At 36.7% G+C, this 27,108-nt stretch overlaps 2 protein-coding genes across 15 annotated transcripts in view; one reads left to right on the forward strand and one right to left on the reverse strand.

Moving 5' to 3' along the window:
- The window catches only part of ZNF461 (zinc finger protein 461), a 136,477-nt gene that overhangs the window by 39,012 nt on the left and 70,357 nt on the right, over window positions 1-27,108 (forward strand). The window lies entirely within an intron of this gene.
- ZNF567 (zinc finger protein 567) overlaps window positions 1-27,108 on the reverse strand; it is a 77,258-nt gene that overhangs the window by 24,498 nt on the left and 25,652 nt on the right. For 3 of the 10 annotated variants that reach the window (XM_082367325.1, XM_082367328.1, XM_082367327.1), the window contains one exon: window positions 23,983-26,368. The exons of 2 other annotated variants lie outside the window; for them this stretch is intronic. In XM_082367325.1, the coding sequence (XP_082223451.1) occupies window positions 24,648-26,368 (1,721 nt within the window). In that variant the 3' untranslated portion in view covers window positions 23,983-24,647. Of the gene's footprint in view, window positions 1-8; window positions 2,502-6,987; window positions 7,151-7,617; window positions 7,789-23,982; window positions 26,369-27,108 lie in introns of those variants that run through there. 5 more of the 10 variants (XR_014237529.1, XR_014237530.1, XR_014237531.1 and 2 more) reach the window with 4 other exon arrangements.

Consider the following 27,108-nt stretch of genomic DNA (forward strand, 5'->3'; position numbering starts at 1 on the left):
TGTAAGAGAGAGAGGAGAGATATTAGATCTCCATTCCCTCCCTCCCCTGTTCCTGGGCTCACTGGTCCAATGGTGCTCATGTCCTACCAGGAGAATTTTTCCCCATCGACTGTGATGTGTCGTATATCATGAGCAAGAATAGCACCTTTCATCCACCACCAGCCCCCCCTCCCCAGCCAGAAAAATGAATCCAAATCTTTGGGCTTAGATTTTCTTGTGGCTCAAGAAAAGTTTCTATTCTATATATTGATATCCATCCCATGAGGCTACCTGGGACAAAACAGCAGGGTCACCTTAAGGAAAATATTGACCTAGAAACCTCAAATCGATGGTTATTATCTTCAAAGTCCTTGTAGGCAAAAATCCATGCCCTGCACATAGGTTACTGTCTTCCTGCCTTCTTGTTTAATACCAATAGATCTTTCTTCTGGAAGGGTTGCATGCAAGAGGGACAAAAGCATTTTCATAGAAAAAATTTATAATTTAACCAGAAAGACACATTATGTTTAAAAATTGGTTAGTACAAAAATTTGAATTTTTAAAATACCCCAAAATGGGTTTATATAATCCCCCATCCCTTACTGTTTAATAGCCATCTTAATTTTCCATCTATCTGACTTTCCAGAAAGTGGTCAAAGGAGATGGAAGGCCCTTGCAGGGTCCCCAACAGAGACTAAGGTGTCAATAACTATAAAAGAAGTATGTACAATTGAAGGAAGGGAGCAGACCAGGTAACCGAGCAGGACCCTATGGGGTCTTCCCAGGACAGATTTCACCCCCCCCACCCCACCCCAGTGTCCTCCGCCTGCCTCTTGTCTGTAGAAAAACTTTAGCCTCCTAGGCCTTCCCTGAGTTCTGAATAGTAATCAGAGAAGTGAGAAAATGCAGAAAGGAAAGCAGTCAAGCAAGACAAAATAATAATAGTTTAGTAATTTAACAAAGTCAAGGGCTACAGATAATATTCTGAGCCATATCCTTTAGAGCTATTTTGTAGATACTGAAACCCCTACCAGGTGGAAGAAGTTAACTATATGCTGCCTACAAGCACACAGACCCCAGGCTGGTTGGATCTAGAAGGTTGATGATGCTGACTCTCGATTACCTCACTACCAACCAATCAGAAGAATGTCCACAAGCTGATCACATAACTCACAACCCCTCTTCCTCACCCTGTCTTTATAAACCTTTCCCTGAAAGCCTTCAGGGAGTTCAGGTCTTTCAGGCACTAGCTACATGGACTCCTTGCTTGGTGCCCTGCAATAAATGCTGCACTTTCCTTCACCACAACCAGGTGTCAGTAGATTGGCTTTACTGTGTGCAGATAACAGGACCCAAGTTTGGTTCAGTAACAACATTCTGACCAAACATATGGCACAAATGAGACGTGTCCTTATGGGGAAATTGCTGCATTGAGACCCCAGACTGCTTATCTGAGATGTGTAGTCCATGTTGGGGTTATCTTGTCTCCTCCCATCAGCCACTTAATCCTGTCCTTTTAAAAAAATCATATACTTTATTTATTTAAAATTTTTATTTATTGACTGATTGATTTTTGGCTGCATTGGGTCTTTGTTGCTGTGTGCGAGCTTTCTCTAGTTGTGGCGGGCAAGGGCTACTCTTCGTTGCAGTGCATGAGCTTCTTATTGCTGTGGTTTCTCTTGTTGCAGAGCACAGGCTGTAGGCGCATGGGCTTCAGTAGTTGCAGCATGCGGGCTCAGTAGTTGTGGCTCACAGGCTCTAGAGTGCAGGCTCTGTATTTGTGGCACACAGGCTTAGTTGCTCCGCGGCATGTGGGATCTTCCTGGACCAGGGATCAAACCTGTGTCCCCTGCATTGGCAGGCGGATTCTTAACCACTGTGCCACCAGGGAAGTCCCTAATTCTGTCCTTTAATTTTCCGTCCAAATGCTCAATCATCCCTTAAGCTTGGGGGTGGTATGGAGCATGGAGAGTCCATACACCCTGTGATTGGGCGCACTGATGTGTAGCTTGGGCCACAAATCAGAGGCCATCATCTGAAGCAATATGTTCAGGAAATCCAAACAAGAAGCAAATGTGGTCTTGTAGGGCCTGGGTTATGTGGTCTGAGTCAGTGGAATTCACGTAGATGGCTAGGCCAAACCCAGAGAGTGTCAACTGCAGTTAGGATCCACCAAAACTCTGTATAGGTAGAGGCCCAATTTGGTTTCTCTGCCAAGAATATCCTGGCCCACTGGCTGGGAAATCTATCCCTGGGCAGTGTTCTTAGTCTTGGGCAGGGTCTGGCAGGCAGGACAGTTTTTCCATGTGGTTTTGGCATCTTATGATGACTTGTGGCAGTCCATGAGAATAAGCCCAGCCTAGGAAGGTGTCTGAATTTCTATGGGCTGTTTCTATGGGCTTCTCTAGGATCCAGGAGGCGATCAGTTGCACCAGTTGAGGGTCAGGTGGATCAGTGCAGATGTGGGAATCTTCTCACTGTTGAGGGAGTCCTGAACAAAAGGCTCTGGCACTTTTATGGACCTTGGGATCAGAGAGCGGACAAGGGATCCCCCTTGGATTCCCCTAGGAATGGGAAAGTACTGGGTACTGAGTCAGAGTGGGGAAAAGCATTTTCAAGCTTTCCCCTAACAAGGAAGTATCAGCAGAGATATCTGAAGAAGACCTCTGCTCAAGATCTCAGATACAGAGACTTGGGAAAGAAGGCACCAAGGGAAGGAATGCAAATATGTGAAGAACATAACTGTCCAGGGGGTCCTGAGCCCTTCACTGCAACTCCCTTCAGAAACTGCAGTGCACTGGCAGTGTACCAAGTCTGGTATGGGGAGGGCAGCTTACCCCTGTAGGCCTGCCACATAAAGCCATTTTAACAGCCTATAGTCAGGCCTGAGAAGTCACTCACAGGTTTTCAACCAAGATCTGCACTCCTCAGGTATTGCTCCTTGTGTTATTGATTCATAGGAGCTTTAATATATTCTGGATACTAGTCATTTGTTCACTATATGATATGTTGTAATTATTTTTCCTAGTTTATGACTTTTTTTATTTTTATGAAGTCTTTTGATAAAATTTCTTAATTTTGATGTAATGGCATTTTCAACTATTTGTTTTATGTTTTGTGCTTTTAATGTCTTGTTTATGAAAAATTTCCCTACCACAAGTTATTCATGGCATTTACTTTTTTTTATTGGGGCGGGTGTCACCTTATTTGACCCAATATGTCTGACTGCTGTTTATGGATTTTGGAATTTCAACACCATTTTACACACTGATGTTGCTATTTATTACTTCCTGCATCTCCAAGCTGCCATATCAGATTGTCTTTCTTCTATCTATTAAAAAACACTGTGACTTCCCTGGCCGCCCAATGGTTAAGACTTTTTGCCTTCCAGTGCAGGGGGTGCGGGTTCAGTCCCTGGTTGGGGAGTTAAGATCCCACATGCCTCATGGCCAAAAACCCAAAGCATAAAACAGAAGCAATATTGTAACAAATTCAATAAAGATTTTATAAAATGGACCACATCAAAAAAAAAATCTTTTTTAAAAAAAAATCCTTTAGAGTTTCCTTTAGTGTTGGTCCACTGGTGACAAATTCTCTCAATATTTTTATATGAAAATACCATTGTTTCATCTTAATTTCTGAAGGATTTTCACTGGATTTTGAATTCTAGGAAGGCAGTTATTTTTTGTTAGCACTTCTGTTACCTTACTTCTGACTTTCATTATGTTGAGGAGCTAGCAGTTATGTTCGTTTCTTTGAAAGCAATATAGCCTTTCTTCTCTCAGTGTTTTTAAGATTTTGTTTTGTTTTTTGGCATATATGCTGATTTTTTCATGTTTGGGATTTGTAGGGCTTCTTGATTTTTAAAAAAAAAATCAGTTTTGGAAAATTAACAGCTACTCTCTTTTCAGATATTACATCTGTCCTATTGTCTCAGTTCTCTTTCTGGGACTTCAAGTGCATATGTAATAGATGGTCTCACCATATCACATTTGTGTCCTTATGTTCTTTTTTTTTTAAATGTTTTAAAAAATTGAAGAATAGTTGATTTACAATGTTGTGCCCAATCTCTGCTGTACAGCAAAGCGACTCAGTTATACACATATATGCATTCTTTTTTTTAATATTCTTTTCCATTATGGTTTATCACAGGATATTGAATATAGTTCCCTGCACTATACATTAGGACCTTGTTATTTATCCATTCTAAACGTAATAGTTTGGAGCTACTAACCCCAAACTCCCAGTCCTCCCTCTCTCTCCCTCCCCGCTTGGCAACCACAAGTCTTTTCTCTATGTCTATGAGTCTGTTTCTGTTTCATAGATAATTTCATTTGTGCCATATTTTAGATTCCACATATAAGTGATATCATATGGTATTTGTCTTTCTCTTTCTGACATTTCACTTAGTATGATAATCTCTAGTTGCATACATGTTGCTGTAAATGGCATTATTTCATTCTTTTTTATGGCTGAGTAGTATTCCATTGTATATATGTACCACATCTTTATCCATTCATCTGTCAATGGACATTTAGGTTGTTTCCATGTTTTGGCTATTGTGAACGTGCTGCTATGAACATAGGGGTGCATGTATCTTTCTGAATTATAATTTTGTCCAGGTATATTCCCAGGAGTGGGATTGCTGGATCATATGGTAATTCTATTTTTAGTTTTCTGAGGAACCTTCATACTGTTTTCCATAGTGGCTGTACCAACTTACATTCCCACCAACAGTGTACGAGGGTTCCCTTTTCTCCACATCCTCTCCAACATTTGTTATTTGTAGACTTTTTAATGATGGCCATTCTGACAGGTGTGGGGTGATGTCTCATTGTGGTTTTGATTTGCATTTCTCTAATAATAAGCGATGTTGAGCATCTTTTCATGTGCCTACTGGTCATCTGTATGTCTTCTTTGGAGAAAAGTCTATTAAGGTCTTCTGCTCATTTTTCGATTGGGTTATTTGTTTTTTAAAAGGCATATAGATTAGAAAGAAGTAAAACTATCTTTTTGCAGAGGACATGATTATTTACCCTATCTAACCATCATACCTAATAATAATAATAATAAGAGTTTGGTCATACACCTAAACATAAAAGCTAAAACAAAAGAGTGATTATTGGAAAACATACGATTTTGTGATTTAGGGAAAGGCAAATGTTTCTTAGGTCACAGAAGACAAAAACCATTAAAAGTTAAAGCTGATAAATTAAGAGTTCATCAAAATTAAAAACTTCTCACCAAAAGACATCTTTACAAAAACAAACAGGCAAGGAACAGAGTAGGAGAAAATATTCATAAAACATATATCTGACAAAGGACTGGTATCCAGGATACATAGAGAACTCTAAAACTCAATAATTTTTGGACATTTTATAAAAATATACAAATAGCCAAAAATCTTATGTAAGAGAACTCAACATCATTAATTATCAGGGAAATGCAAATTAAAACCACTAAGATACCACTGCATGCTCACCAGAATGGTTAAAGTGAAAAAGGCTAATAACTCCTAAAGCTGGATTTTGTGGAACAACTGGAACTCTCAGACATTGTTGGTAGGGCTTGAAAATGGAGAAAGATCTGGAAAGTTTCTTATAAAACTAAACATATACCCACCCTATGACTCAACAATTCCACTCCTGGCTAGTTACCCAAGAGGATGAAAACTATAATCACAGAAAAGAATGTTATTAGAAGCTTTTAGCCAAAACAACCCAAGTGTACATCTCTGTAAGAATTGATAAACCATACATTATTCATACAATAAAACACTGCTCAGCAATAAAAAGGAATGAATTACTGATAGACCCAACAATATTATATATATATATTATATATATTATATATAATATATATACAAAATCTCAAAAACATTCTCATTGAAAGAACACTTACACAAACAAGTATATTTTGTAAGATTTCATTTATATGAAATTCTGAAAGAGGCAAAGTTAACCTGCAGCCCCCTACCCCCAAAAAAGAACAATATTTGCCTCTGGATGGTTGGTTGTGAGTTTTGACACCATGAGGCACAAAGGCACTTCTTCGGGTGATTGTAAAGTTCTATATTTTGACAAGGGTTTGGATTACATATACACATTGGTCAAAACCAAGAAAGTACACTCAAAATTTCTGCATTTTTTCCCTGTATGTACATCAAAACAGAAAGGCAAACAAAGATTGAACTCTTATTAATATGCTTCCTGAAGTATTTAGGAGGTAGTGTACTGATGTCTGCAATTTACTTTGAAGTGCATATAATAATTAGATGGATTACTGTCTGTATAGAGAGATGGATAGATACATGACAAAGCTAGTATAATAAAATGTTAAGGATAGAATCTAGGTGGTGAGTATATAGATGTTCAGTGTAAAACTCCATCAAGTTGGCTGTATGTTTGAAATTTTTCATAATTAAAATATTGTAAAATAAAGAAAAATTTAAAAGTCAGCTTTGAATGCCACCAAGGCAAGATATAACCTTAGTTAGATTACTGCAATACCAATCAAGTGAGATTTTTCTTGCTCCTTATTTCTCTTGTCCGCTGGTTCAATCCCAGAAGAGCCAGAGACCACGTACAGAGAGGGATAAAGTAAAGTAGTCAAATTACAGACTGGGGTATTAGAGAAGAAATTCCAAGTTGCAGGAGGTGGAAAGTTTTTGCTTTAAATGAAGTTTGAAGTAATGATTTTTCCAGGGAATATTTTAATTAGCAAAAATGATTATACTTATTGAGAGTGACCTCAGTTTTATCATCTTACAGTGACTGAAGAAGCTATTGAATCTGCCAAGACTTCATTTAGGAGCATGAAAAAACACACAGAAGTGTTTAAAGTAGTAGTTAACAAAATATTTTGTTTGCAAGCAATGCGTGGAGTCTTACTCAATTCAATATATTTGTTATTAGTTGACATGGAGTTTCCGGATATACAATGATATCTGGAAATTATGACAGTCTAAATCTCCTTTTCAATTCTTACACCTATAATTATTTCACTTACCTAATTGCCAGCACAATTCTGTAGGCTCAAATAAAAGCAGGTATCAGATATCCAGCTAGTCACAGTCAGGCACGGTTTATGAGTCGCTCAGCAGTCTGCCACCATAGAACATACGCAGGAGAACCACATCCCTTCCGTAACCATTACATAAATACTAACACATCTATAAAAACAGACACATTCAGTTACCTACTATCTCATCCACTCAACAAAACCACAATCCTAAGGCACATCATTCTCTACCTCATATAAGTAATTCTACACAGAAAAATCACACTCACAAACCACTTCCTGTTAATGTCTCCTCCAGTCACTTACAAGCTCAAACACGACTCACACTTAATCCAAAAATAGATACACCAGAGGAAACACCACACGGCAACACGACTCCACTCACTTCCACAACCGGCTGCAGAGTAGCTCGAGGTGACCAGCATCAGGTCAGGCACAGAGGGCCACCCCAATTCGGGACATACACCTACACACAAACACACGTCACACCCACTACGTGCCAGGCCTGGCTCCAGGCACTTGGGCTTCCCCAGGGACAAAACACAAAATCCACCACGCCCCCCCCCCCCATCAGACCTCGTTCCAGGTCACACCCACGGAGGACATTAGCATTCCTACCCAGAACAAAAGTAGGGTGCTCAACACACGTAGGTCTGAAGCTCTCAGTTTCCTCCTGGGCTTTTGCAGCTCTGGGTCAGGCTCTGGCGTCCTCGCTCAATAGGCTGCACCTGGCTGCACGTGCACGCTCCTGTGGGCTTGACGGCCCTGGAGTCTGGGGCATTTCTTCCTCTGCAATTTTTTGGGAATAATTTGTGAAGGATTGGTGTTAGTTGTTCTCTAAAAGTTTGTTAGAATTTACCTGTGAAGCCGTCTGGTTCTGGACTTTTGTTTGTTGGGAGCTTTTTAAAATAACTGATTCAATTTCAGTACAGATAATTGGGCTGTTCATATTTTCTGTTTCTTCCTGGTTCAGTCCTGGGAGAGTGTTCATTTCTAGGAATTTGCCCATTTTTTTCTAGGTTGTCCATTTTATTGCATATTTGTTTGTAGTAATCTCTTATGATCCTTTTTATATTTTTGTGTTGTCAGTTTTAACTTTTTATTTCTGATTTTATTAATTTGGGCTCTCTCTTTTTTCCTTGATGAGTCTGGTTAAAGGTTTATGAATTTTGCTTATCTTTTCAAAGAATCAGCTCTTAGTTTCATTGATCTTTTCTATTTTTTTTTTTTAGTGTCTATTTTATTTCTGCTCTGATCTTTATGATTTCTTTCCTTCTACTAACTTTTCATTTTGTTTGTTCTTTTTCTAGTTCCTTTAGGTGTAAGGTTAGGTTGTTTATTTGAGATTTTGATGTCCACAATTTTAATTTCTGGTATTGATAACGTGTGTGTTCTCTCTTTTCTCTTGATCACCTTTGGTGTAAGTTTGTCCATTTTATTGATCTTTTCACAGAACCTATTAAATTTTAATTGATTTTCTCTATATCTTTCTTTTTCTCTTTCATTGATTTCCATTCTTTATTATTTTGTTTGCTTTGGGTTTAATTTACACATTTTAATAGTTTCTTAGATCACTGATTTTGATAACTTTTTCTTTTGTAATACAAGAATTTGGAGCTAGAAATTTCCCTCCTCTCTGTGTAGTTTTATTCAGCTTCCTTTCACAAATTTCAGTATATTTTCTTTATCACCAGGTTAAAAGTTTTACATTTTCCACATGATTTCTTCTTGACTTATGGATTCTTTAGAAATATGCTGTTTAAATATTAATTATTTTGCAGATTTTCCAAGTATCTTTACTTTTGATTTCTAGCTTAATTCTATTGTGGTCACATCATATATTTCAAGCCTTTCAAATTTATAGGGACTTATTTTATGGCCCCAAATATGGTCTATTATGATGAATATTTTATATGCAGTTGAAAAGAATATATATTCTGCTGTTGTTGAATGAAGTGCTCTATAAATGTAAAGTTGATTGATACAAACAGTTGGTCAAGTCTTTATTTTTATTTTGTGTCTACTTGTCCTATCAATGAAAGAGAAGTGTGGAAATCTCCAACTGTAATTATAGATTTATTTCTTTTTCAGTTGTACCTGGTTTTGCTTCTTGTAGTTTAGAACTACAATTATACATATGTTGGACCCCTTAGTATTATCCCACAGGTCATTATTGCTGTGTTTTGGTTTTTTCCCCCCCCAGATTTTGTTTGTTTTTTTTCCTTCTGAACTTTTTTCTAGATACTTTCTTTTGCTATGTGCATAAGTTCACTAGACTTTTTCTAATGTCTAACCTGCTGTTAATTTCATATAATATCATTTCAGATGTTATAGTTTCACCTCCAGAAAGGCCACTTGCATGTTTTTTTTTTAATCTTAAATTTCTCTCCTTATCATGTCCATATTTTCCTGTGCATTGGATCTTATTTATAGTAACTGTTTTTAACACCCTTGCTGTTTTTATTGTCTCTGTCATTTCTGCATCTGTTTCTATGAACTGATGTTTTTCTGCTTCTTCAAATGTCTATATTCTTGATTGGAAGTTGGATATTCATTTGCTGTCAGCACAGAGATTTCTTTGTTCTGCTTAGACTCTCCTTCTCTGTTTTGCAGAGTATGGCATTCTAAATACAAAATTATTTTCCTTTTAATTTAAATATTTAGACAGTTTTACTGATATATTTGTCACTGATTAAAGTCTGATGTTAATATGATTCTTATTCTTTTGTAAGTACACAGTTTTTTCTCTCTTTGAAACATTCAGAATTTTTATGTTAATCATTCAGGTTCTGAATTTTTTCTAAGAACTTTCTTGGTATTATTTATTTTTTGTATTTTTATTTAATGCATGTGATTGAATTTAAGAAGCCATGGGTTGTAATTCCACCATTATTTTATTTATCACTTAAAAATCAGTACTAATTAAACTAGGCTATGTAATTTGTTAAACTCAATTTCACAGATGTTAAAATGTGAAGAAATGTGCAACTCAAAACTAGCAGATATTTTCCTGCTAACCACATGATGGTTCTAATTTAATCTGAGCATTCTTATCCATCTTTATTTTTCGAAATCTCCATCTTCCTGTGAAGAACATGACCTCCCCTCAATTCTCTCTGTTCTTGTCTCCTGGACATTCTGTTAGATGGCTATTGTCATTCAGGAGGTGTGGTCCATTTGTGAACTTTGGAGGTTAAGTAAGTCCCTGCTATTGCCCATAACAGCACATGACTATATGTAGAGGTGTACATTTTTCTGAGTAAAGGGGCATAGAGAATATGATCTTCAAATAGGTATGTGACCCATCACTCCAAAAATTTTAAAATTGGTGAATGTCAAGTTTATATACACATTCTACGTCTATATTCCTTTCTGCTGCATTCTGGTGCTCGTTTCTCTATTTTTTGTGTCCTGACTTACTTTTTCACTATGTACTTATTGCTATTCAAGCCAACTACTGAACTTTTAATTCAATGAGTACAAATTAAAATTTTGTATAATCTAAGTGATTCCACTTTCTAGATTTGTTAATTCCTTATATCTATTGAGGATGCTATTTAAACTTATTCTAAAATTCTGGTTTTCTTTTTTCTCTAACCATTTTTTGGAGGCAGTCTTCCAGTCTTCCATTCATTCAGCTTGATTTCTTTGTAGTCAGCTTGAGTGGAAAAATGGATTTGCAGCTGACCTGTTTTTGTGAGATAAGGGGGAGAGGACTTCCCTGGTGGCACAGTAGTTAAGAATCCGCCTGCCAATGCAGGGGACACAGGTTCAGTCCCTGGTCTGAGAAGATCCCACATGCTGTGGAGTAACTAAGCCCGTGCACCACAACACCTGAGCCTCTGCTCTACAGCCCACAAGCTACAACTCCTGAAGCCTGTGCGCCCTACAGCCCGCGCATCACAACTACTGAACCCATGCCCTGCAACTACTGAAGCCCACGCCCTCTAGGGCCCATGTGCTGCAACTACTGAGCCTGCGTGCTGCAACTACTGAAGCCCGTGTGCCTAGAGCCCGTACTCTGCAACAAGAGAAGCCACTGCAGTGAGAAGCCCGTGCACTGCAATGTAGAGTAGCCCCCGCTCGCCACACCTAGAGAAAGCCCAGGTGCAGCAAAGAAGACCCAATGTAGCCAAAAAAAAAAAAAAAGAGAGAGAAAGAGATAAAGGGGAGATATATTTTCGTGTTGTGGGGTATCAAGTTACCTTACTGGTTAGTACTGTGGATGTGGATGCTTCCCTTTCCTTCTAGGGCATTACCAGGAACTGGCCTATGAATCATGTCCAAGTTCCCTCACCTATTGCTTTCTTCTGAAGGCAAACAGTTGTAGTCATGTAGACAGGCTGTGCAGGTTCAGTCTATTTGCTGCTTTTGGCTTAGTACCCTTCCCCCATCAAATAAACACCAGTTGTTTATTATGTCTTCCTTCCTACTTCTTATTCTGACAAATGTTGAGCTTGGAACACCATTGGTGAGTCACTCTCACCTTTTGTAGCAGTGCTGTTTTGTGTTTTGGCTTGTGGTTTTCTTAGGTAATAACTATTTTTTTTTTTGTTTATGTGTGTATGTAAAATAGTTTCACTCTACCATATATGTAAAAATCTCTTTGTCCTACTGAATTGAAGTTCACTTTAATATACACTACACTTTGTAAAATATCTGCAATGCTTCTGAACTTTCTATTCTGTTCCATTCATATTGCTGTATAATTATTCACCAGTACTATAATGTTTTCATTATTCAGTCTTTAACATAACACAAACAACATCTGGTATGATTATTCTTCCACTGTTGTTCTTTTTCAAACATTTTCATGTTATTCTTCCTTATTTTTCCAAATGAACTTTATTTTTTATTTTATCTTTGGCTGCATTGGGTCTTCGTCACTGCACACAGGCTTCCTCTAGTTGTGGTGAGTGGGGGCTACTCTTCGTTGCAGTGCGCAGGCTTCTCATTGTGGTGTCTTCACTTGTTGCGGAGCATGGGCTCTAGGCATGTGGGCTTCAGTAATTGCAGTACGTGGGCTCAGTAGTTGTGGCATGCGGGCCCTAGAGGGCGTGGGCTTCAGTAGTTGTGGTGCATGGGCTCTAGGCACACGGGTTTCAGTAGTTGTGGCATGTGGGCTCACTAGTTGTGGCTCACGGGCTCTGAGCGCAGGCTCAGTAGTTGTAGCACATGGGCTTAGTTGCTCCATGGCATGTGGGATCTTCCCAGACCAGGGCTCAAACCTGTGTCCTCTGCATTGGCAGGTGGATTCTTAATCACTGTGCCACCAGGGAAGTCCCTCCATATGAACTTTAAATTTTAAAAAAATATGGAATGCTTCACGAATTTGTGTGTCATCCTTGTGCAGGGGCCATGCTAATCTTCTCTGTATCATTCCAATTTTAGTATATGTGCTGCTGAAGCGAGCACTGAACTTTAAATTTAACATGTCTAGTTCTTGAGAGAAAAAAAATGCTGGCTTTTTTATGGGGAATCACATGAAGTTTGTACTGAATTAAGAGAATTATCCATGTCTTTTTATGCTGTTGAATGTTCTCATCCAAGAATAGGATATGTTTCCCAATGTTAAAGTGCATCTGTCATTTAGGAGTGTTTACTGTGTCCTTCATAAATTTTGCTAATTTCACCTTAAGTTTTTTTGCTTTAAAAATAGATTCCCTAAAAAAAAAAAAAAAAAAAGATTCCCTAATTCCAATATGAAACTAATTATTATTTTTATATATGAATACTAGTAATTTCAGTATATTAATTTTATATCCCACTACCAAACTGAATTCTCTGGTTGTTTGTGGCAGATTTTTACTCGATTTTCTTGAGTTTCCCAGAGATACAATCATATCTGTAAATTATGTTAGTTTTTTACCCCTTTTTCCCAAATTTTACATATCTAATTTCCTTCTGTGTCAGTGAATAGTAGGGTTGATGGTGAGTACCTTTGTTTTTTTCTGAATTTAGCAGGAATGCCTCCAGTGTTTCCTCCTTAAGTTCCTGGCTTTTAAGCTGCAATATATCTATATATCAATTCCTATTTTACAGAACTTTATAAAACAAGATTGGGTTTTGAATTTATCACATGCTTTTTGAGCTTCTAAGGAGAGAATTATGTGAATTTCCCCATTAGATCTAATATTACAACCAGTCATATTAACAGATTATCTAGTATTGACCATCCCTTCATTTCAGATAAATCCAACTGGACACACTAATGTCCCCAAAATGTCTATGTCCTAATCCCCAGAACCTGTGAATATATTAACTTACATGGCAAAAGAGACTCTGCAGGTAAGACTAAATTAAGGACCCTGAGATGGGGAAATTATCCTAGATTATTACCCTGGTGGGCCCAGTGTAATCAAAGGGTTCCTATAAGAGAAAGAGGGAGGCAGGAGAGTCATAGAAGGAGATTTGAAGATGCTATGCTCTGGCTTTGAAGAGATAGGAAGGGGCCATGAGCCAGGAAATGAAGGCAGGCACTAAAAGCTAGAAAAGGCAAGGAAATAGATTCTCCCCTACAGCTTCCAGAAGGAAGACAGCCTTGTCAACACTTTGATTTTAGCACAGTATCCAATTTTGGATATACCTACTATAATATATTACCTATTATAATACCTGAATAATCATTGAGATACTTTGCTGGGAAGTATGCTACTCGTTAGCCTTGACGATGAAGGAATAGATTGGAGGACCTGACAGAAAGCTTCAATGAACAAGAGAGATTAGTAATCACCTTTGGATAGATGTGTAATACTAAAAATGAATCTTAAGTTAAACATCCTATTGCCTTATTGAAATGGGGGACAAAGAAGAGTAGCCACTGGGGGAATGGTCAACTGTGGTGAGATACCTGTATATTTAAGGGTAAAGATGATAGAAGAATGCAGTCACCTTTTCTGTTTGTGCATTTAACTGAGCTTGTTTGGATCAAATTCATTTCCACCCATCAGAAAGGAAGGTGATGAAGGAAAACATATATTTGATCACTGTAGGAAAAGTGTGAGACAAGTATATGGAAGATGTGAGAGATTATAGGCAATGAGTCATATACAGTAACTATTGTGTAATTATGGTAAAGTGTATTTTGATAGGCATCAAAATATCTTTCCCAATGGCTTATCTTTGTATTATTTACCTTTATTCTTATTTTTCTTTCTTAAATTCAGTGGTTCCATTATTCTAAAATTAATTATTTAAAAACTACTGTATCCTAGCTCTTGTTTCTTAATAGTAAATAAAGTAGAATTAGATCTACCCATCATGAGTTTTAGGGCTATAGAAATACCTGGAAATAAATTAAGAAATGAGAAATTAATGAATATGTAATTGAAAACAGTGAAAGTAGATCAAAACACAAGATATTAGAATAGAGAATAATGAATGTGGAATTTGGTAGGTTCTGATCATAGAGCCTCTCTGAAGAAATGACTTTTAATCTGGGGCCTGAAGAATGAAGAGTCAGGCCTATAAAGAGCTGTGTCAGGGGAATTCATGGGGATGAAACAACATAATGCGAAGTTCCAAAAGATGGGAAATAATGTGTCAGATTTAGTGCCTTCAAGGAATTTTTAAGGTAGGTTAAAAGGGCAGTGGTTCTTATAAGAAGGGCCTTGTTATCCATCTTTAACTGGTCATATAATGTTCTAAGTGCAGTGAGAAACCACTGGAAAAAAATCTGTAAGTAGAGAATGTCAGGGAGTTCCCTGGTGGCCTAGTGGTTAGGATTCTGGGCCTTCACTGCCGTGGCCTGTGTTCAATCCCTGGTCAGGGGAACTGAGATCCCATAAGTCACACAGCATGGCCAAGAAAACCCAAACAAACAAACAAACAAACAAAAAACAGAGAATGTCAAACATTGATCTGCCTCTGATACATCTGATGGAGTGGTTAAAAGTATAGGTGCCTAAGACCTACCCTTATAGATTCTGATTCACTTGGTCTGGGTTGGTCTCTGAAATTAATACTTGCAACAGGCTCCTGAGGTGATTCTAATTGAACCTTACATTTTAGAATCAATGACTTAATCTATTTTCATTGTTACAGATCTCACAACATATGCTTTCATTATTCTCTAAACTCTCTTTGCCTTCTTCAAACTGCATAATAACTTTATCGAAATTCATTGCTAATGTACATTATTTTCAGTTTATCACTTTTCTCTACTGTCCCCCCGTGTCCCCCTCCTGCACCCCAGTACAGGAAAACAACATTTGTTAGTTTTCTTGCTTTATTTTTCCACGTTTGGAGACCAGGTATGATACAAAGACTTTATCTCCAGAAGAAAACATTTTTGAAATAAATTTATCTAAATGTAAGATAAAGAAGTGAAATGCTTGACCTTGAGAGTTCCATTATCCAAAATAGCTGGCAGAACAAAGTCAAGATTAAGAAACAAAAAGAACCTCAAAAAGAATATTTTAGCCAAATGAAAATCATCTATGAAAATATATCTATTCACAGAAAAGATACATCTCTTACCCTACATCACAGAATTCCTAGTAAACATTTATGAATGTAAAGAATGTGGGAAGACCTTTAATTATGGCTCAGATCTAATCAAACATGAGAGAATTCATACTGCTGAGAAGCCTTATGCATGTAAGGGATGTGCGAAGGCCTTTAGAATTCGTGAACAACCAACTTGACATTTGAAAATTCATAATGGAGTGAAACCCTGTAAAGGTCTCGTATGTGGGAAGGCTTTTAGTTTTTTGGCAGAGACCTTGGAGTACACCAAAATATTCACTCAGGGGAGAAACCCTATGAATGTAAGGAATGTGGGAAGGCATTTAGAATATGTCAACAACTCTAAAAATTCATAGTGGCATGAAACCCTATGCATGTAAAGAATGTGGGAAAGCTTTTGCTTTGGCAAAAACCTTAAAGTACACCAGAATATTCATTCTGGGGAGAAACCCTATGACTGTCAGGCCTGTGGGAAGACTTTCAGTTCTTCCAGGTACTTTAGAGTACACCAGAAAATTCATACTGATGAAAAACCCTATGAATGTAAGGAATGTGAAAAACCCTTTAGATTACGTGCACAACTTGGTCAACATAAAAAAATTCATACAGATGAGAAATCTTATGAATGTAAGGAATGTGGGAAAACCTTTAGACTTCATTCACACCTTAAAGGTCATCAGAGTATTCATACTAATGAGAAACCTATGAATGTCAAGAATGTAGGAAGGCCTTTAGGCAGAGGACACACCTTACTCAACATTAAAGAATTCATATTGGTGAGAAACCCTATGAATGCAGGGAATGTGGGAAGGCCTATAGATGGAGTTCAACACTTAATCAACATCAAAAAATGCACACTAAGGAGAAACTGTGAATTTAAGATTTATGGAAGGGCCTTTGAACTTCATTTAATCCTTACAGATCATTAGATAATTCATAATGGTGAGAAACCGAACTATGAATGTGCACGATGATGTGGGAAGGCCTTTAGATAGAATGAACATCAGTGAATGTACATTAAGTAGAAACCCTGAATGTGAGGAATGTGGGAATGCTTTTAGATTTTGTTCACACTTTATTGAACACCAGAGAACTAATAATGGTAAAAGACTCTAAAAATGTAAGAAATGTATGAAGACCCAATATTCATGTCTCTGTGAACATCTGAGAAGTCATAACCTTATAGTGTTAATTCAAAGGTCTTTTTTCTTTGAGTCAATTCTTTATAGAATATTAATACTAGGGGAAACGTTTAGGAAACCTTTTTTTTTTTTTTTTGGCCATTCTTACAACTTATTTGGCATAAAAGATTTCTTGCCAGGTATCTTAATCTAATGAATATATAAAATACTTCCAAACCTGAGGCAGGAGACAGATGGGCCCCAGGCTGAGCAGCTGGAGTCCGTCCCCTGTGGAGTAGATACTCCAAGATAGAGATAATGGCAGAAGTGAAGAGGAGCTGAGTCCTGCCCAAATAAAAGATAAAGAGACCACATATTTCCATTCTGAGGTCAAGACCATCCTGACTACATGTGCACATTTGGCCTCTGTGGAGGCCAAAAAAGGGGGGGGGGGCGCCACCCCATAGTAGGTGATGTCAACCTATCCATAGACCTCTGGGCTGGGATCCATCTTGGCTAAGAGTTGCACGTGCATCTCAGGGGAGGACCCTGAATTATACCAAATACGGACTCAGAACCTGGCAAAGCAAGATGATTGGCCAGAGGAAACCTGAAAGAGATGCCCCACCTAAGTGATTTAAACTACCATGAAGGTGCAGCTCTCTCTCTGAGGCCACCTGTGTGTCTATGCACACGTACTTTGTTTTCCCCCCAAATAAACATTTTGTTTCACTACTTTCCGTCTCTTTGTTGAAATTCATTTCTACAAAGCAGACAAGCCAGGGCCTTGTCACTGGCCACTGGTCCTCATGGTCTATTGGCTAGGATTCAGCGCTCTCACTGCCACGGCCTGACTTCAATCTTTGGCTGGGGAACTGAGATCCTGCTTCAAGCCGCTGCAGGCTGAGGCCCCCTGAGATCAAAACCACTCAATTCCTGCTGGATGCCAGCAAATTTATACTAGAGGAGAATCTCTTAATCTATCAGTTGTGGAACTGAAAGAAAGCCTTTAGTCACAGCACATACCTAGTCTATCATCATCTTCAAGATATTCAGCAATATACCAATATATTAGTTCTGTGCCTTAGTTGTAAAATGGTGAAGACAATACCTATCTGTGTTTTTGTGAGGATTAATACCTGTAAACCCTTATAAGACTATTTGACAAATAAATATGAACTACTGTTGTTCTGATGATAATTAATAGCATTATCATTAGCGAATTCTTAGAGAAAGATACTATGCTGGTAATGAACTTAGAAGAGCCTCCAATCACCCCCATTCTCCTATTCAACTTCAGATCACTGATTTTGAATAAAGTCCAGTAAAATACAGAGAACATGTGAGACAATTTCATTCCTGATAAGCTGCATCAGGAAACTAATGCTGGAATAAATACTCTGGAACTAGTGGCTGTAAATATATATTGAGAATATAGCTAGTTGCTTAAGTAGAAGCAGTTTTCTGTTAATAAATTCCTAATAACAGATATCCTATAATCTACACTCTCCTCTCACAAAGTTTATTAGAAATTATCAAAAGGATAACAAAGAGAAAACCGTCCATTAGTAAACCTTCCAAGTTGCCATTATGAAAACTTTCAAACAAACAGGAAAGTTAGAAAAGTACAATGGACATGTATTTACCACCCTGCCCCCCCACCTAGTTTAACAGCTAAAAGTTTGTCATATTTGGTTTATCTTCCTATAAAGTAATTTTCAACATAACCATACTATAACCACATCTTCTAAAATATATTTGACACATGTTCAGGTTTTCCCAGCTGTCCCAAGATTGACTTTACAGTTGTTTGCTTTCTTTTTTTATCTAGAGTCAACTCTAGGTTCAGAAATCGCATTTAGTTGATATGTCTCTTTTAGTCTAGTTTAGTTCTTCACTTTTTTTTTTTCCATGACTTTTTCTTCTTAGAGTCCATGCAGTTGTCTTGTAGGATGTTCCATATTTTCGATTGTTGTTCTTATTTCCTAATGTTGTCATTTAATTAATTCTTCCATTTACATTGGAAATTAAGTGTAGAGAGAAGATTAAGTTTGGATCAAACAATTTTGCAAGAATATTTCATAAATGATGTAAAGTATTTTGTATTGTATATCAAGGTACATATTGATAACATGAGGCTAAATTTGATCATATGGTTAAGGTGGTAACTATCAACTCTCTCCATTTTAAAGGTCCTTTTTTATTCTTACAATTAGAAAGTAATCTGTGGAGTGATTCTAACCTCCTCTTGGAAATTTATATTTTATTTGTTTGATTCAAAGAGAAAACCAGTATTAAAACAGGATACCACTCAGATATGAGGGATAATGAGTTGCTACATAACAAAACCTGTATGAGCTGACCAAAGTCATCTTAGAAGAACACTAATACCCTTTAACAAATGCAGGAAATCAAGACATAGGGGCCAGAACTTTTTTTGCGTCATCATTCAACAATTAACATCATTGCCCCACGTGACTACACTATTATAACCCTAGTTCTGAAACTGTCTGTCACACAGTGGGCACTTGATAAAACTGAAGATGTAATCAAACCTAAGAAACTAGAAAAAGAACAAATTAACCTAACTACAGAAGGAGAAAACAGTTTGTACAGTTAAAATTGGAAAACAGTGGAAGAAGCAATAAAACCTCCCTAATTTATTTTTGTGGAAAAAACACCAATCTAAACTACTTATAAATTTGATCAATGTAAAGATGAGAAATATGACAGCATTAATAAGGTAGCACACATATATTTATGGAGAGTTTAAAAATATCAGTAATATTATATATAGAAAGTATTTTCTTTAAAATTGACTCAAGATGAAGTAGAAATCTGCATAGTCCAATACACATAGCAGGAAAATGACAATTTGGTCCAAAACCTCTCTTAAAAACAATACTTAAATATCAGGTAAAAACAAAGGATAATCTCTAAAAGAATTTTACAAGCTCATCCTAGAAGTCTAAACACTGGATGAAGATAGTTTCTAAAAGATCTAGATGAGCTTAACTTATGAATATTAATGCAGATATTCTAAGGAAAATATTAACAAAATGAAACCAAACATGGAGGAAATCATGACTTGAGAGGCAGAACTTTGTTTTGCCTATCAGTCACCATTCAGAAATTGACATAATTGTGCCACATGATTGCACTCTATTTCCAGCTCTTTAAGCAAGATGCATCCAAACTCAAGAAGTTAAAAGGAAAAAAAAAAAAAGAACCAGTACCAGTTAAGATAGAGTTAGCGTGTTCCACCCTGCCTCTCCCACTGAACGCAACTAAAATCACAGACAGAATGGATGAGGCAGCTGAGAAAACTGAAAAGTAAATGTTAGCAGACAGACTGGGAAGGAAACCAGAAGTTGGAAGTTTGACTGATCTGCTGGTGTGCTGGTCTGGACTGAAACAACTTGAATCCCAAAACTGTGAGCCGAACATGGATGGAAAGAGCTCCATAAGAAACTCTCTCTAGTTGGGAAGAGTGGGAGAAGGGGTTTTTATGGAGCAGAGAAGGTGGAAGAAATCCATGTTGTTTTTCTTTTCTTTCTGGTCTCACTGCGGGCAAACACTAGTCCTGAAAGCTGCAGTCCTGGATTGGGTAGGTGGTGGTAGCAGCAGCTGCCAGCAAATACTTAAACCCTGAGGAAAGGGAATCCTATCTTACTAGTGGAAGTCTGTTCTGAAGAAGGTGGAGGAAATCCCATTGCTTTTTTCCTCTTTATTCTCTCACTCGTTGGCACTGGAGGAAGACCTAGTTGTGGGAAGGCCACAGCAGAATGGGAAGGCTAAATAAAGCCCTGTTGCTCTAACTAGATCCAGGAAGGGGGCCTCTGGGAACTAAAGAGTTATAGTGAGATAGAGGAGAGGAGCAACTCAAGTGAGGGATCTCTTAAAGTATTATATGAACTCGAGGGTGCACATGTGTAGATCTGACACTAGGCAGCATACCAAAGGCCTTGAGAACTGAACCAGAAGGTGGACCATCAACCAGGTCTCAGAGTGGGTACTGGGTGAAGCACATACAATATAAAGCACACTGAATTCCAATTTTCAAATGCTTTGAAAACTGAATTGACATTGGAACCCAAGGGCACAGAAAGTAGTTTGGAACTTGCATATTGAATCTGAATAAACTGCCTGCTAAGACAAACAAACCAAAATTATGTTCCCCATAGGATTTAAACTAGACTCAGAGAATCAAATTATTCAAAATGTCTAGGAAACAATAAAAATGTACTCCACATACAAAGAAACAGGACAATTTTAAAACTCACAATGGAAAAGAAAAAGACACCAATACTGTCATGATCCACATTAGAATTAGAACCATGTTCCAAGAAGTAAAAGTGAACTCTTGAGTGAATATCTAAGCAGAGAAGCAGAAGCTATAAAAAAAGAACCAAAAGGAAATTAAACATTTTAATTTAAAATTTTTATTATATAATTTTCAGATGTATAAAAGGAAATTTTAGAACTGAAAAACAGTGAAAATTAGAACTTACTTGATGGGCTCAGCAACAAAATGGAGAAAATAGAGGAAAGATTTAGTGAACTTGAACTTAGATCAATAAAAATTATCCAATAGAAAGAGAGAGAGAGAAAAAATTCAGAACAAAACTTATTAGAGCCCCTAGGACCTGAGGGACAATACCAAAAGATTTAACATTTGTGTCCCTGGAATTGTGAAAAGAAAAAAGAAAGTGCCATGACGAAAAAAATATTTAAATAATCAATGGTTGAAAACCTACCGAGTTTGGCAAAAGACCTTAAAATGATAGATTCAAGAAATACAGCATACCACAAAAAGGATAAACTAAAAGAAACCTTTGCTGTGACACATCATAACCAAACTGCTGAAAATCAAAGAAAAAAAATCTCAAAAGCTTCTAGAGAATATTGATGCATTACACATAGGAGAACAATCCCTTAATTCTCATCAGAAAGTATGAAGGCCAAAGGGTAGTCGAACAACATTTTTTAAGTGCTTTAAGGAAAGACATGTCAACCCCAAACTTTATCCAGTGAAAATTATCAGGAATGAAGGGTAAATAAAAGATATTCTTAGGTAAAGGAAAACAAAGAGGATTTGTTACCTGCAGGCTTGCTCTAAAAGAAATGCTACATGAAGCTCTTTAGATGGAAGGGAAATGATTGCCAAAGAAAAACCTGAAACTTCAGAAATAAGTAAAGAGCAACAGAGATGGCAAATTGCTGAGTAAATAATAAAACTATTGGGATTTTTTAATAATTTAAATATTTACTGTGATAAAAAGCAAGGAGTATAACACTTTCTGATGAGGTTTGTGATGGATGTAGATATAGTAAATATGATAATCATAATATAAAGAGGGGAGGCTAAAGGGACAAATATGGTGGTAAGGTTTCCATATTCAACATGCAGTGCTAAAATGTTAACTCAAAGTATATTGTGAATTATATATATTATGTGTATTATAATCCCCAGAGGAACCACTAAAGAAAATAAACAAAGAAATAGTAAAAAGCTAAATAGATAAATTAAAATGGAATAATAAAATATATTCAAATGAAAAAGAAAGCAAGAAAGGGAAACAGGAATTAAAAATAGAGGGGAGACACAGGAAAAAATGTTAGAGCTAAAGCCCAACAATATCAGTATATATACATTAAATGTAAATGGTTTAAAACCAGTATTAAGACATTGTCAAATTGGAATTTTTTAAAAACCCCAACTATATGTTGTCCATCAAAAAGTGGCCTTAATATACATATATAATACACATATATATTGTGGGTTTGGTTCCAGACCACCACAGTAAAGCAAATATCACAATAAAGTGAGTCACATGCATTTTGTGGTTTCCCAGTATGTCATGTTTATACTATGTTTATACTATACTGTAGTCTATAGTAAGTGTGCAATAGCATTATGTCTAAAAAAGCAATGTACATACCTTAATTTTAAAATACTTTATTGCTAAAAAATGCTAACCATCATCGGAGCCTTCAGTGAGTGAAAAATCTTTTCGCTGGTGGAGGGTTTGCTCCCAACTCACTACATACTCAGGAAAAAGAGGTAGGTTTGCATCCTTGGTTGTGAGTGCAGTTCTTTTGTTAGTCATCATCGTTAGCATATATTTTTACTCATCTACAAACACAGATTTATTCAAATGAAATAATTTCTAGGTTCTCATAACTCTGAATATAGATCCTGTAATCTTATTGTTGTAGCTATTTTATTCTAATATGTTCATCCTGCCTACACTCTAAGAAGAAAAATCTCTAAACATAAATAATAACTATTAGTTAAGGCTACATTTCACAAAGTTCTGTCCAGTCAGACAAGGCATTTTATCTTTTATCTTATGTCCCTTTCAAGTCTAAATTTTTATGTCTGATTTGCTTCATCACCCACCGTTCTTTTTCTGCTCTGAAATCATCTGCAAGACCAGGAATGACAAGCATGTTTCCATTTACAATCCACTGGCAGTTGGTGCCCCTTTCTATAGGTCAGAGGGCCTGTTGTACATTTTTAATGTCAGATACTTGAACTATCAATTATTTTCCTACTACTTAGATACAGTTTACAGTTCTACTGAATTGGGGGGAAAAACAGCTTATTTAAATTTCTACTGAATTTTATTACACACAATAACTTCATGTATGTAATAAATATTGGTTATGAATAATCCCCCTCAAGAAGGGCCTTTGGTAACACTGTTCAAATTGCTGTTGAGCTTACTATTTTCACAGAAAAGATGCTATAGATGGTATTATCTTAGATTTCCAATTCTCACATGTCAAAATCTCCAGTGATTTTTCATTTGGGATTTTCGAGACCCATATTTCCTCTGAGATAAATCAAGATATAAAAGGCTTACTTTATATAGGCTTATATTATACATAGGCTTACTTATATATATTTTTCATAATTCTATTAGAGTGAATAGACTCCTATACGCCTAAATTTTATTCATCTATGTTCCTTCTTAACCTTTCTTTAGTATAAAGACTTTGATGGTGAATAAGACATAAGCTATTGCTAAAAGTACCCCTATAATCATAACAACTGTAGGATGCCCTCCAATATGAATTCTCTGATTTTGTGTAAGGTTTAAGCCACAGCTAAGGTCTTTCTACATTTATTACACTCACATATTCATGACTAACAGCCTTCTCACAATTATTACAGTATAAGGATTTTTTTTAGTAGGAATTCTCCAGTTGAATGACCTTTCTCCACTTGAATTACAGAGCTGTTACTCTCCAAACTGAATCATCTCACGTTGAGAAAGGTCTGAGAGATGTTTGGCAGTATCTAACATAACTGAAAAAACTTTACATATACCCTGGGACTGAGTAATCCCAGTCTTCATATAAAATCAACAGAAATACACACACACACATATACAAGAATATTTATAGCAGTATTTTTATTACAACACAAAATTATAAAAAATACAAATATCCATCAAGAGGATAAATAGCAGTATATTCTTAAAATGGAAGAGTATACAGAATGAAAATGAATACACTACTGCCACATGCAATAATGTATGAATCTTTAAAATGTTGAGTGAAACAAGACATAAAAGAATTTGTAATGTATAATAAAATATATATAAAGTTTAAAGACATGCAAAAACGATTTCATGTTAAAAGCCAGGGAAGTGGTAATCTTTGGGGAAGTAACAACTACCTTTTATTCTGCAGAGTGCAATGAGAAATATACTTCAAAATTTCTTCCTCTTATAGAGACTGATGCTGAAAACCACTTTGTATCTTGCTTCTGCATGTATTATATAAGAATTTAAAAAAATAAACTGAGTCAGCAGGAGAACTTGAAAACGTAAAAAATTAGCTTCATTGCTGATAAGAGTTCAATATCAATGATCATATCCATTTCATATGCTAGTAAACAGTAGATAAATAGTTATGTGGTATAGTACATTAAATTAATAATTATTACATTTGTGATTAAAATTACTTTATTCACATGTTAAGCATGCTTTTTAAAAAAACTAAGGTTTTACAATAACTTAGAAAGGCTTCACAAAGAAATCACATCATTTATTACTGCATTACCATGTTTTCTCCCTTGTGAGTTCTTTGATGGACAATAAGGTTTCTCTTATAACTGAAGGACTTACCACACTCATTACAAATATAAGGCTTCTCCCCTGTGTGAGTTCTCTGATGTACAATGAGATTTGTCTTCTGGCGGAAGCACTTCCCACATTCATTACACTTGTATGGTTTCTCTCCTGTATGAGTTCTTTGATGATGAATGAGATATGATTTCCTGCTAAAGGCTTTCCCACACTGAGGACATTCATAGGATTTCTGCCCTGTATGTATTTTCTGATGTACAGTGAGGGTTGCTTTCTGGCGAAAAGACTTCCCACACTCATTACAAATATAGGGTTTCTCTCCTGTATGAATTCTCTGATGTAGATTGAGATTTGTCTTCTGACTGAAGGATTTCCCACATTCATTACATTCATATGGTTTCTCTCCTGTGTGAGTTCTGTGATGATCAATGAGGTATGACTTCATTCTAAAAGCCTTCCCACAGTGAGGACATTCATAGGATTTTTCCCCTGTATGTGTTCTCTGATGTGCCACAAGGGTTGTCTTCTGGCGGAAGGATTTTCCACACTCATTACAAATATAAGGTTTCTCTTCATTATGAGTCTTCTCATGAAGAGCAAGGGTTGTCTTCTGGGAGAAGGATTTCCCACATTCATTACAAATATAGGGCTTTTCCCCTGTATGAGTTCTCTGATGTACAGTAAGATTTGCCTTCTGGTGAAAGGACTTCCCACATTCTTTACAAATATAGGGTTTCTCTCCTGTATGAATTCTCTGATGTAGGGAGAGTGTTGTCTTCTGGCGGAAAGACTTCCCACAGTCATTACACTCATATGGTTTCTCTCCTGTGTGAGTTCTCTGATGACGAATGAGGTGTGACTTCAATCTGAAGGCATTCCTACATTGTGGACATTCATATGATTTCTCCCCTGTATGAGTTCTCTGATGATCAGTGAGGGCTGTCTTTAGGCGGAAGGACTTACCACATTCATTACAAACAAAGGGTTTCTCTCCAGTGTGAGTTCTCTGATGATCAATGAGATAAGATTTCCTTCTAAATGAATTTCCACACTGATGACATTGGTAGGGTTTCTCCTCTGTGTGAATTCCCTGATGCAGAATCAATACTGATTTCCTGCAGAAGGACTTCCCACATTCAGTGCATATATGCTTTTTTTCAATATTGGTTGTTCTTCTCCTTTTATTATATTCAGATAGTTTTTCCCTTCTGTAAGCTCTATTATGTGTAATTAGGCCTCCTTTTTTAAGGAAGGATTTCTCACAGTCATTATATCCAAATGACTGTGCTGGAGTTTCTATCTCATGATATTGCATAATCATTTCATTATGACTGACAGTCCTACCATGTTGATTATGGGATTTGACTCCAGAGTGAGCTGTCTCTGGCTTAGTATTGAGGAGTGACTTCCCATATCCATTATGCTCACTAAGTCTCTTTCTTGTAGGACTTAGATTACTGATGATTAATTCTGAAACATTTTTAAAAATCTTTCCATGAGTGTCATATTCAGGAGGTAGGTTTTTTGAATTAATAGGGTTTTTGCTTAAAGTAAATGTCTTTTCATATGCACTACTGTTCTCCTTTATCAGTTTTTTGTGGTTGATTAATACAACTGATCTAGAAAACTTATCTTGTTGTTCCTTGAATTTCACTAAAAAGTCTTCAGCTTTCCACTTTTCTTCTAGGAAAGAATATAATTAATAACAATTTGTGAATCTTCACATATTTGCTATGGAAAGGAATTGTAATAGGGTCTAGTACATGAGGCCAAAAAAGACCAATGACAAATTATTCCTTGTCTGGGAAAAGACATGGAACCTAAATTAAAAACTGCCTCAGTGTGGAAAAAGATGAAAAATAAGTAATGAACGCTAGTAACATTTGCATTTTGCACCAGAACTTCATACAGAAAGTGAAACAAACACATGAAGCAGTAAGGAGAAGAGACAAAAGAATAGTGGAAGAGGAATTCATGCTTGGATAGGTGGATTCAGAGGCAATGAAGTGAACCTTTCAAGAGCATTAAGATTTAAGTAGGATGAACAAGAAAAATTATCAGAAAAGTTTGTTCAGGGAAAATTTTAGAGGAAGGCATTTGGAGGACACAGATCAGAGCCTATACTTTTATTTCTTTATTTCTTTATGCCGCACCATGTGGCATGTGGGATCTTAGTTCCCTGACCAGGGATTGAACCTGCGCCCCCTGCAGTGGAAGTGTGGATTCCTAACCACTGGATCACCTGGGAATCCCCCTGAGCCTATACTTTTAAATATTCATCCCTAGACTGTGAGGTAAAATACTTCCAAGTTGTTCCACTACCCTCTTTCCACACACCCACCAATAAATCTTTCCAAGCATCAACTATTTTCCTAGTGTTTATAATCCTCTATATAGCTGGGGATAATTTTTTCTTGTGAGGG

This window comes from Balaenoptera borealis (assembly GCF_965194805.1).
Source record: "Balaenoptera borealis genome assembly, chromosome: 19".
Taxonomy (NCBI): domain Eukaryota; kingdom Metazoa; phylum Chordata; class Mammalia; order Artiodactyla; family Balaenopteridae; genus Balaenoptera; species Balaenoptera borealis.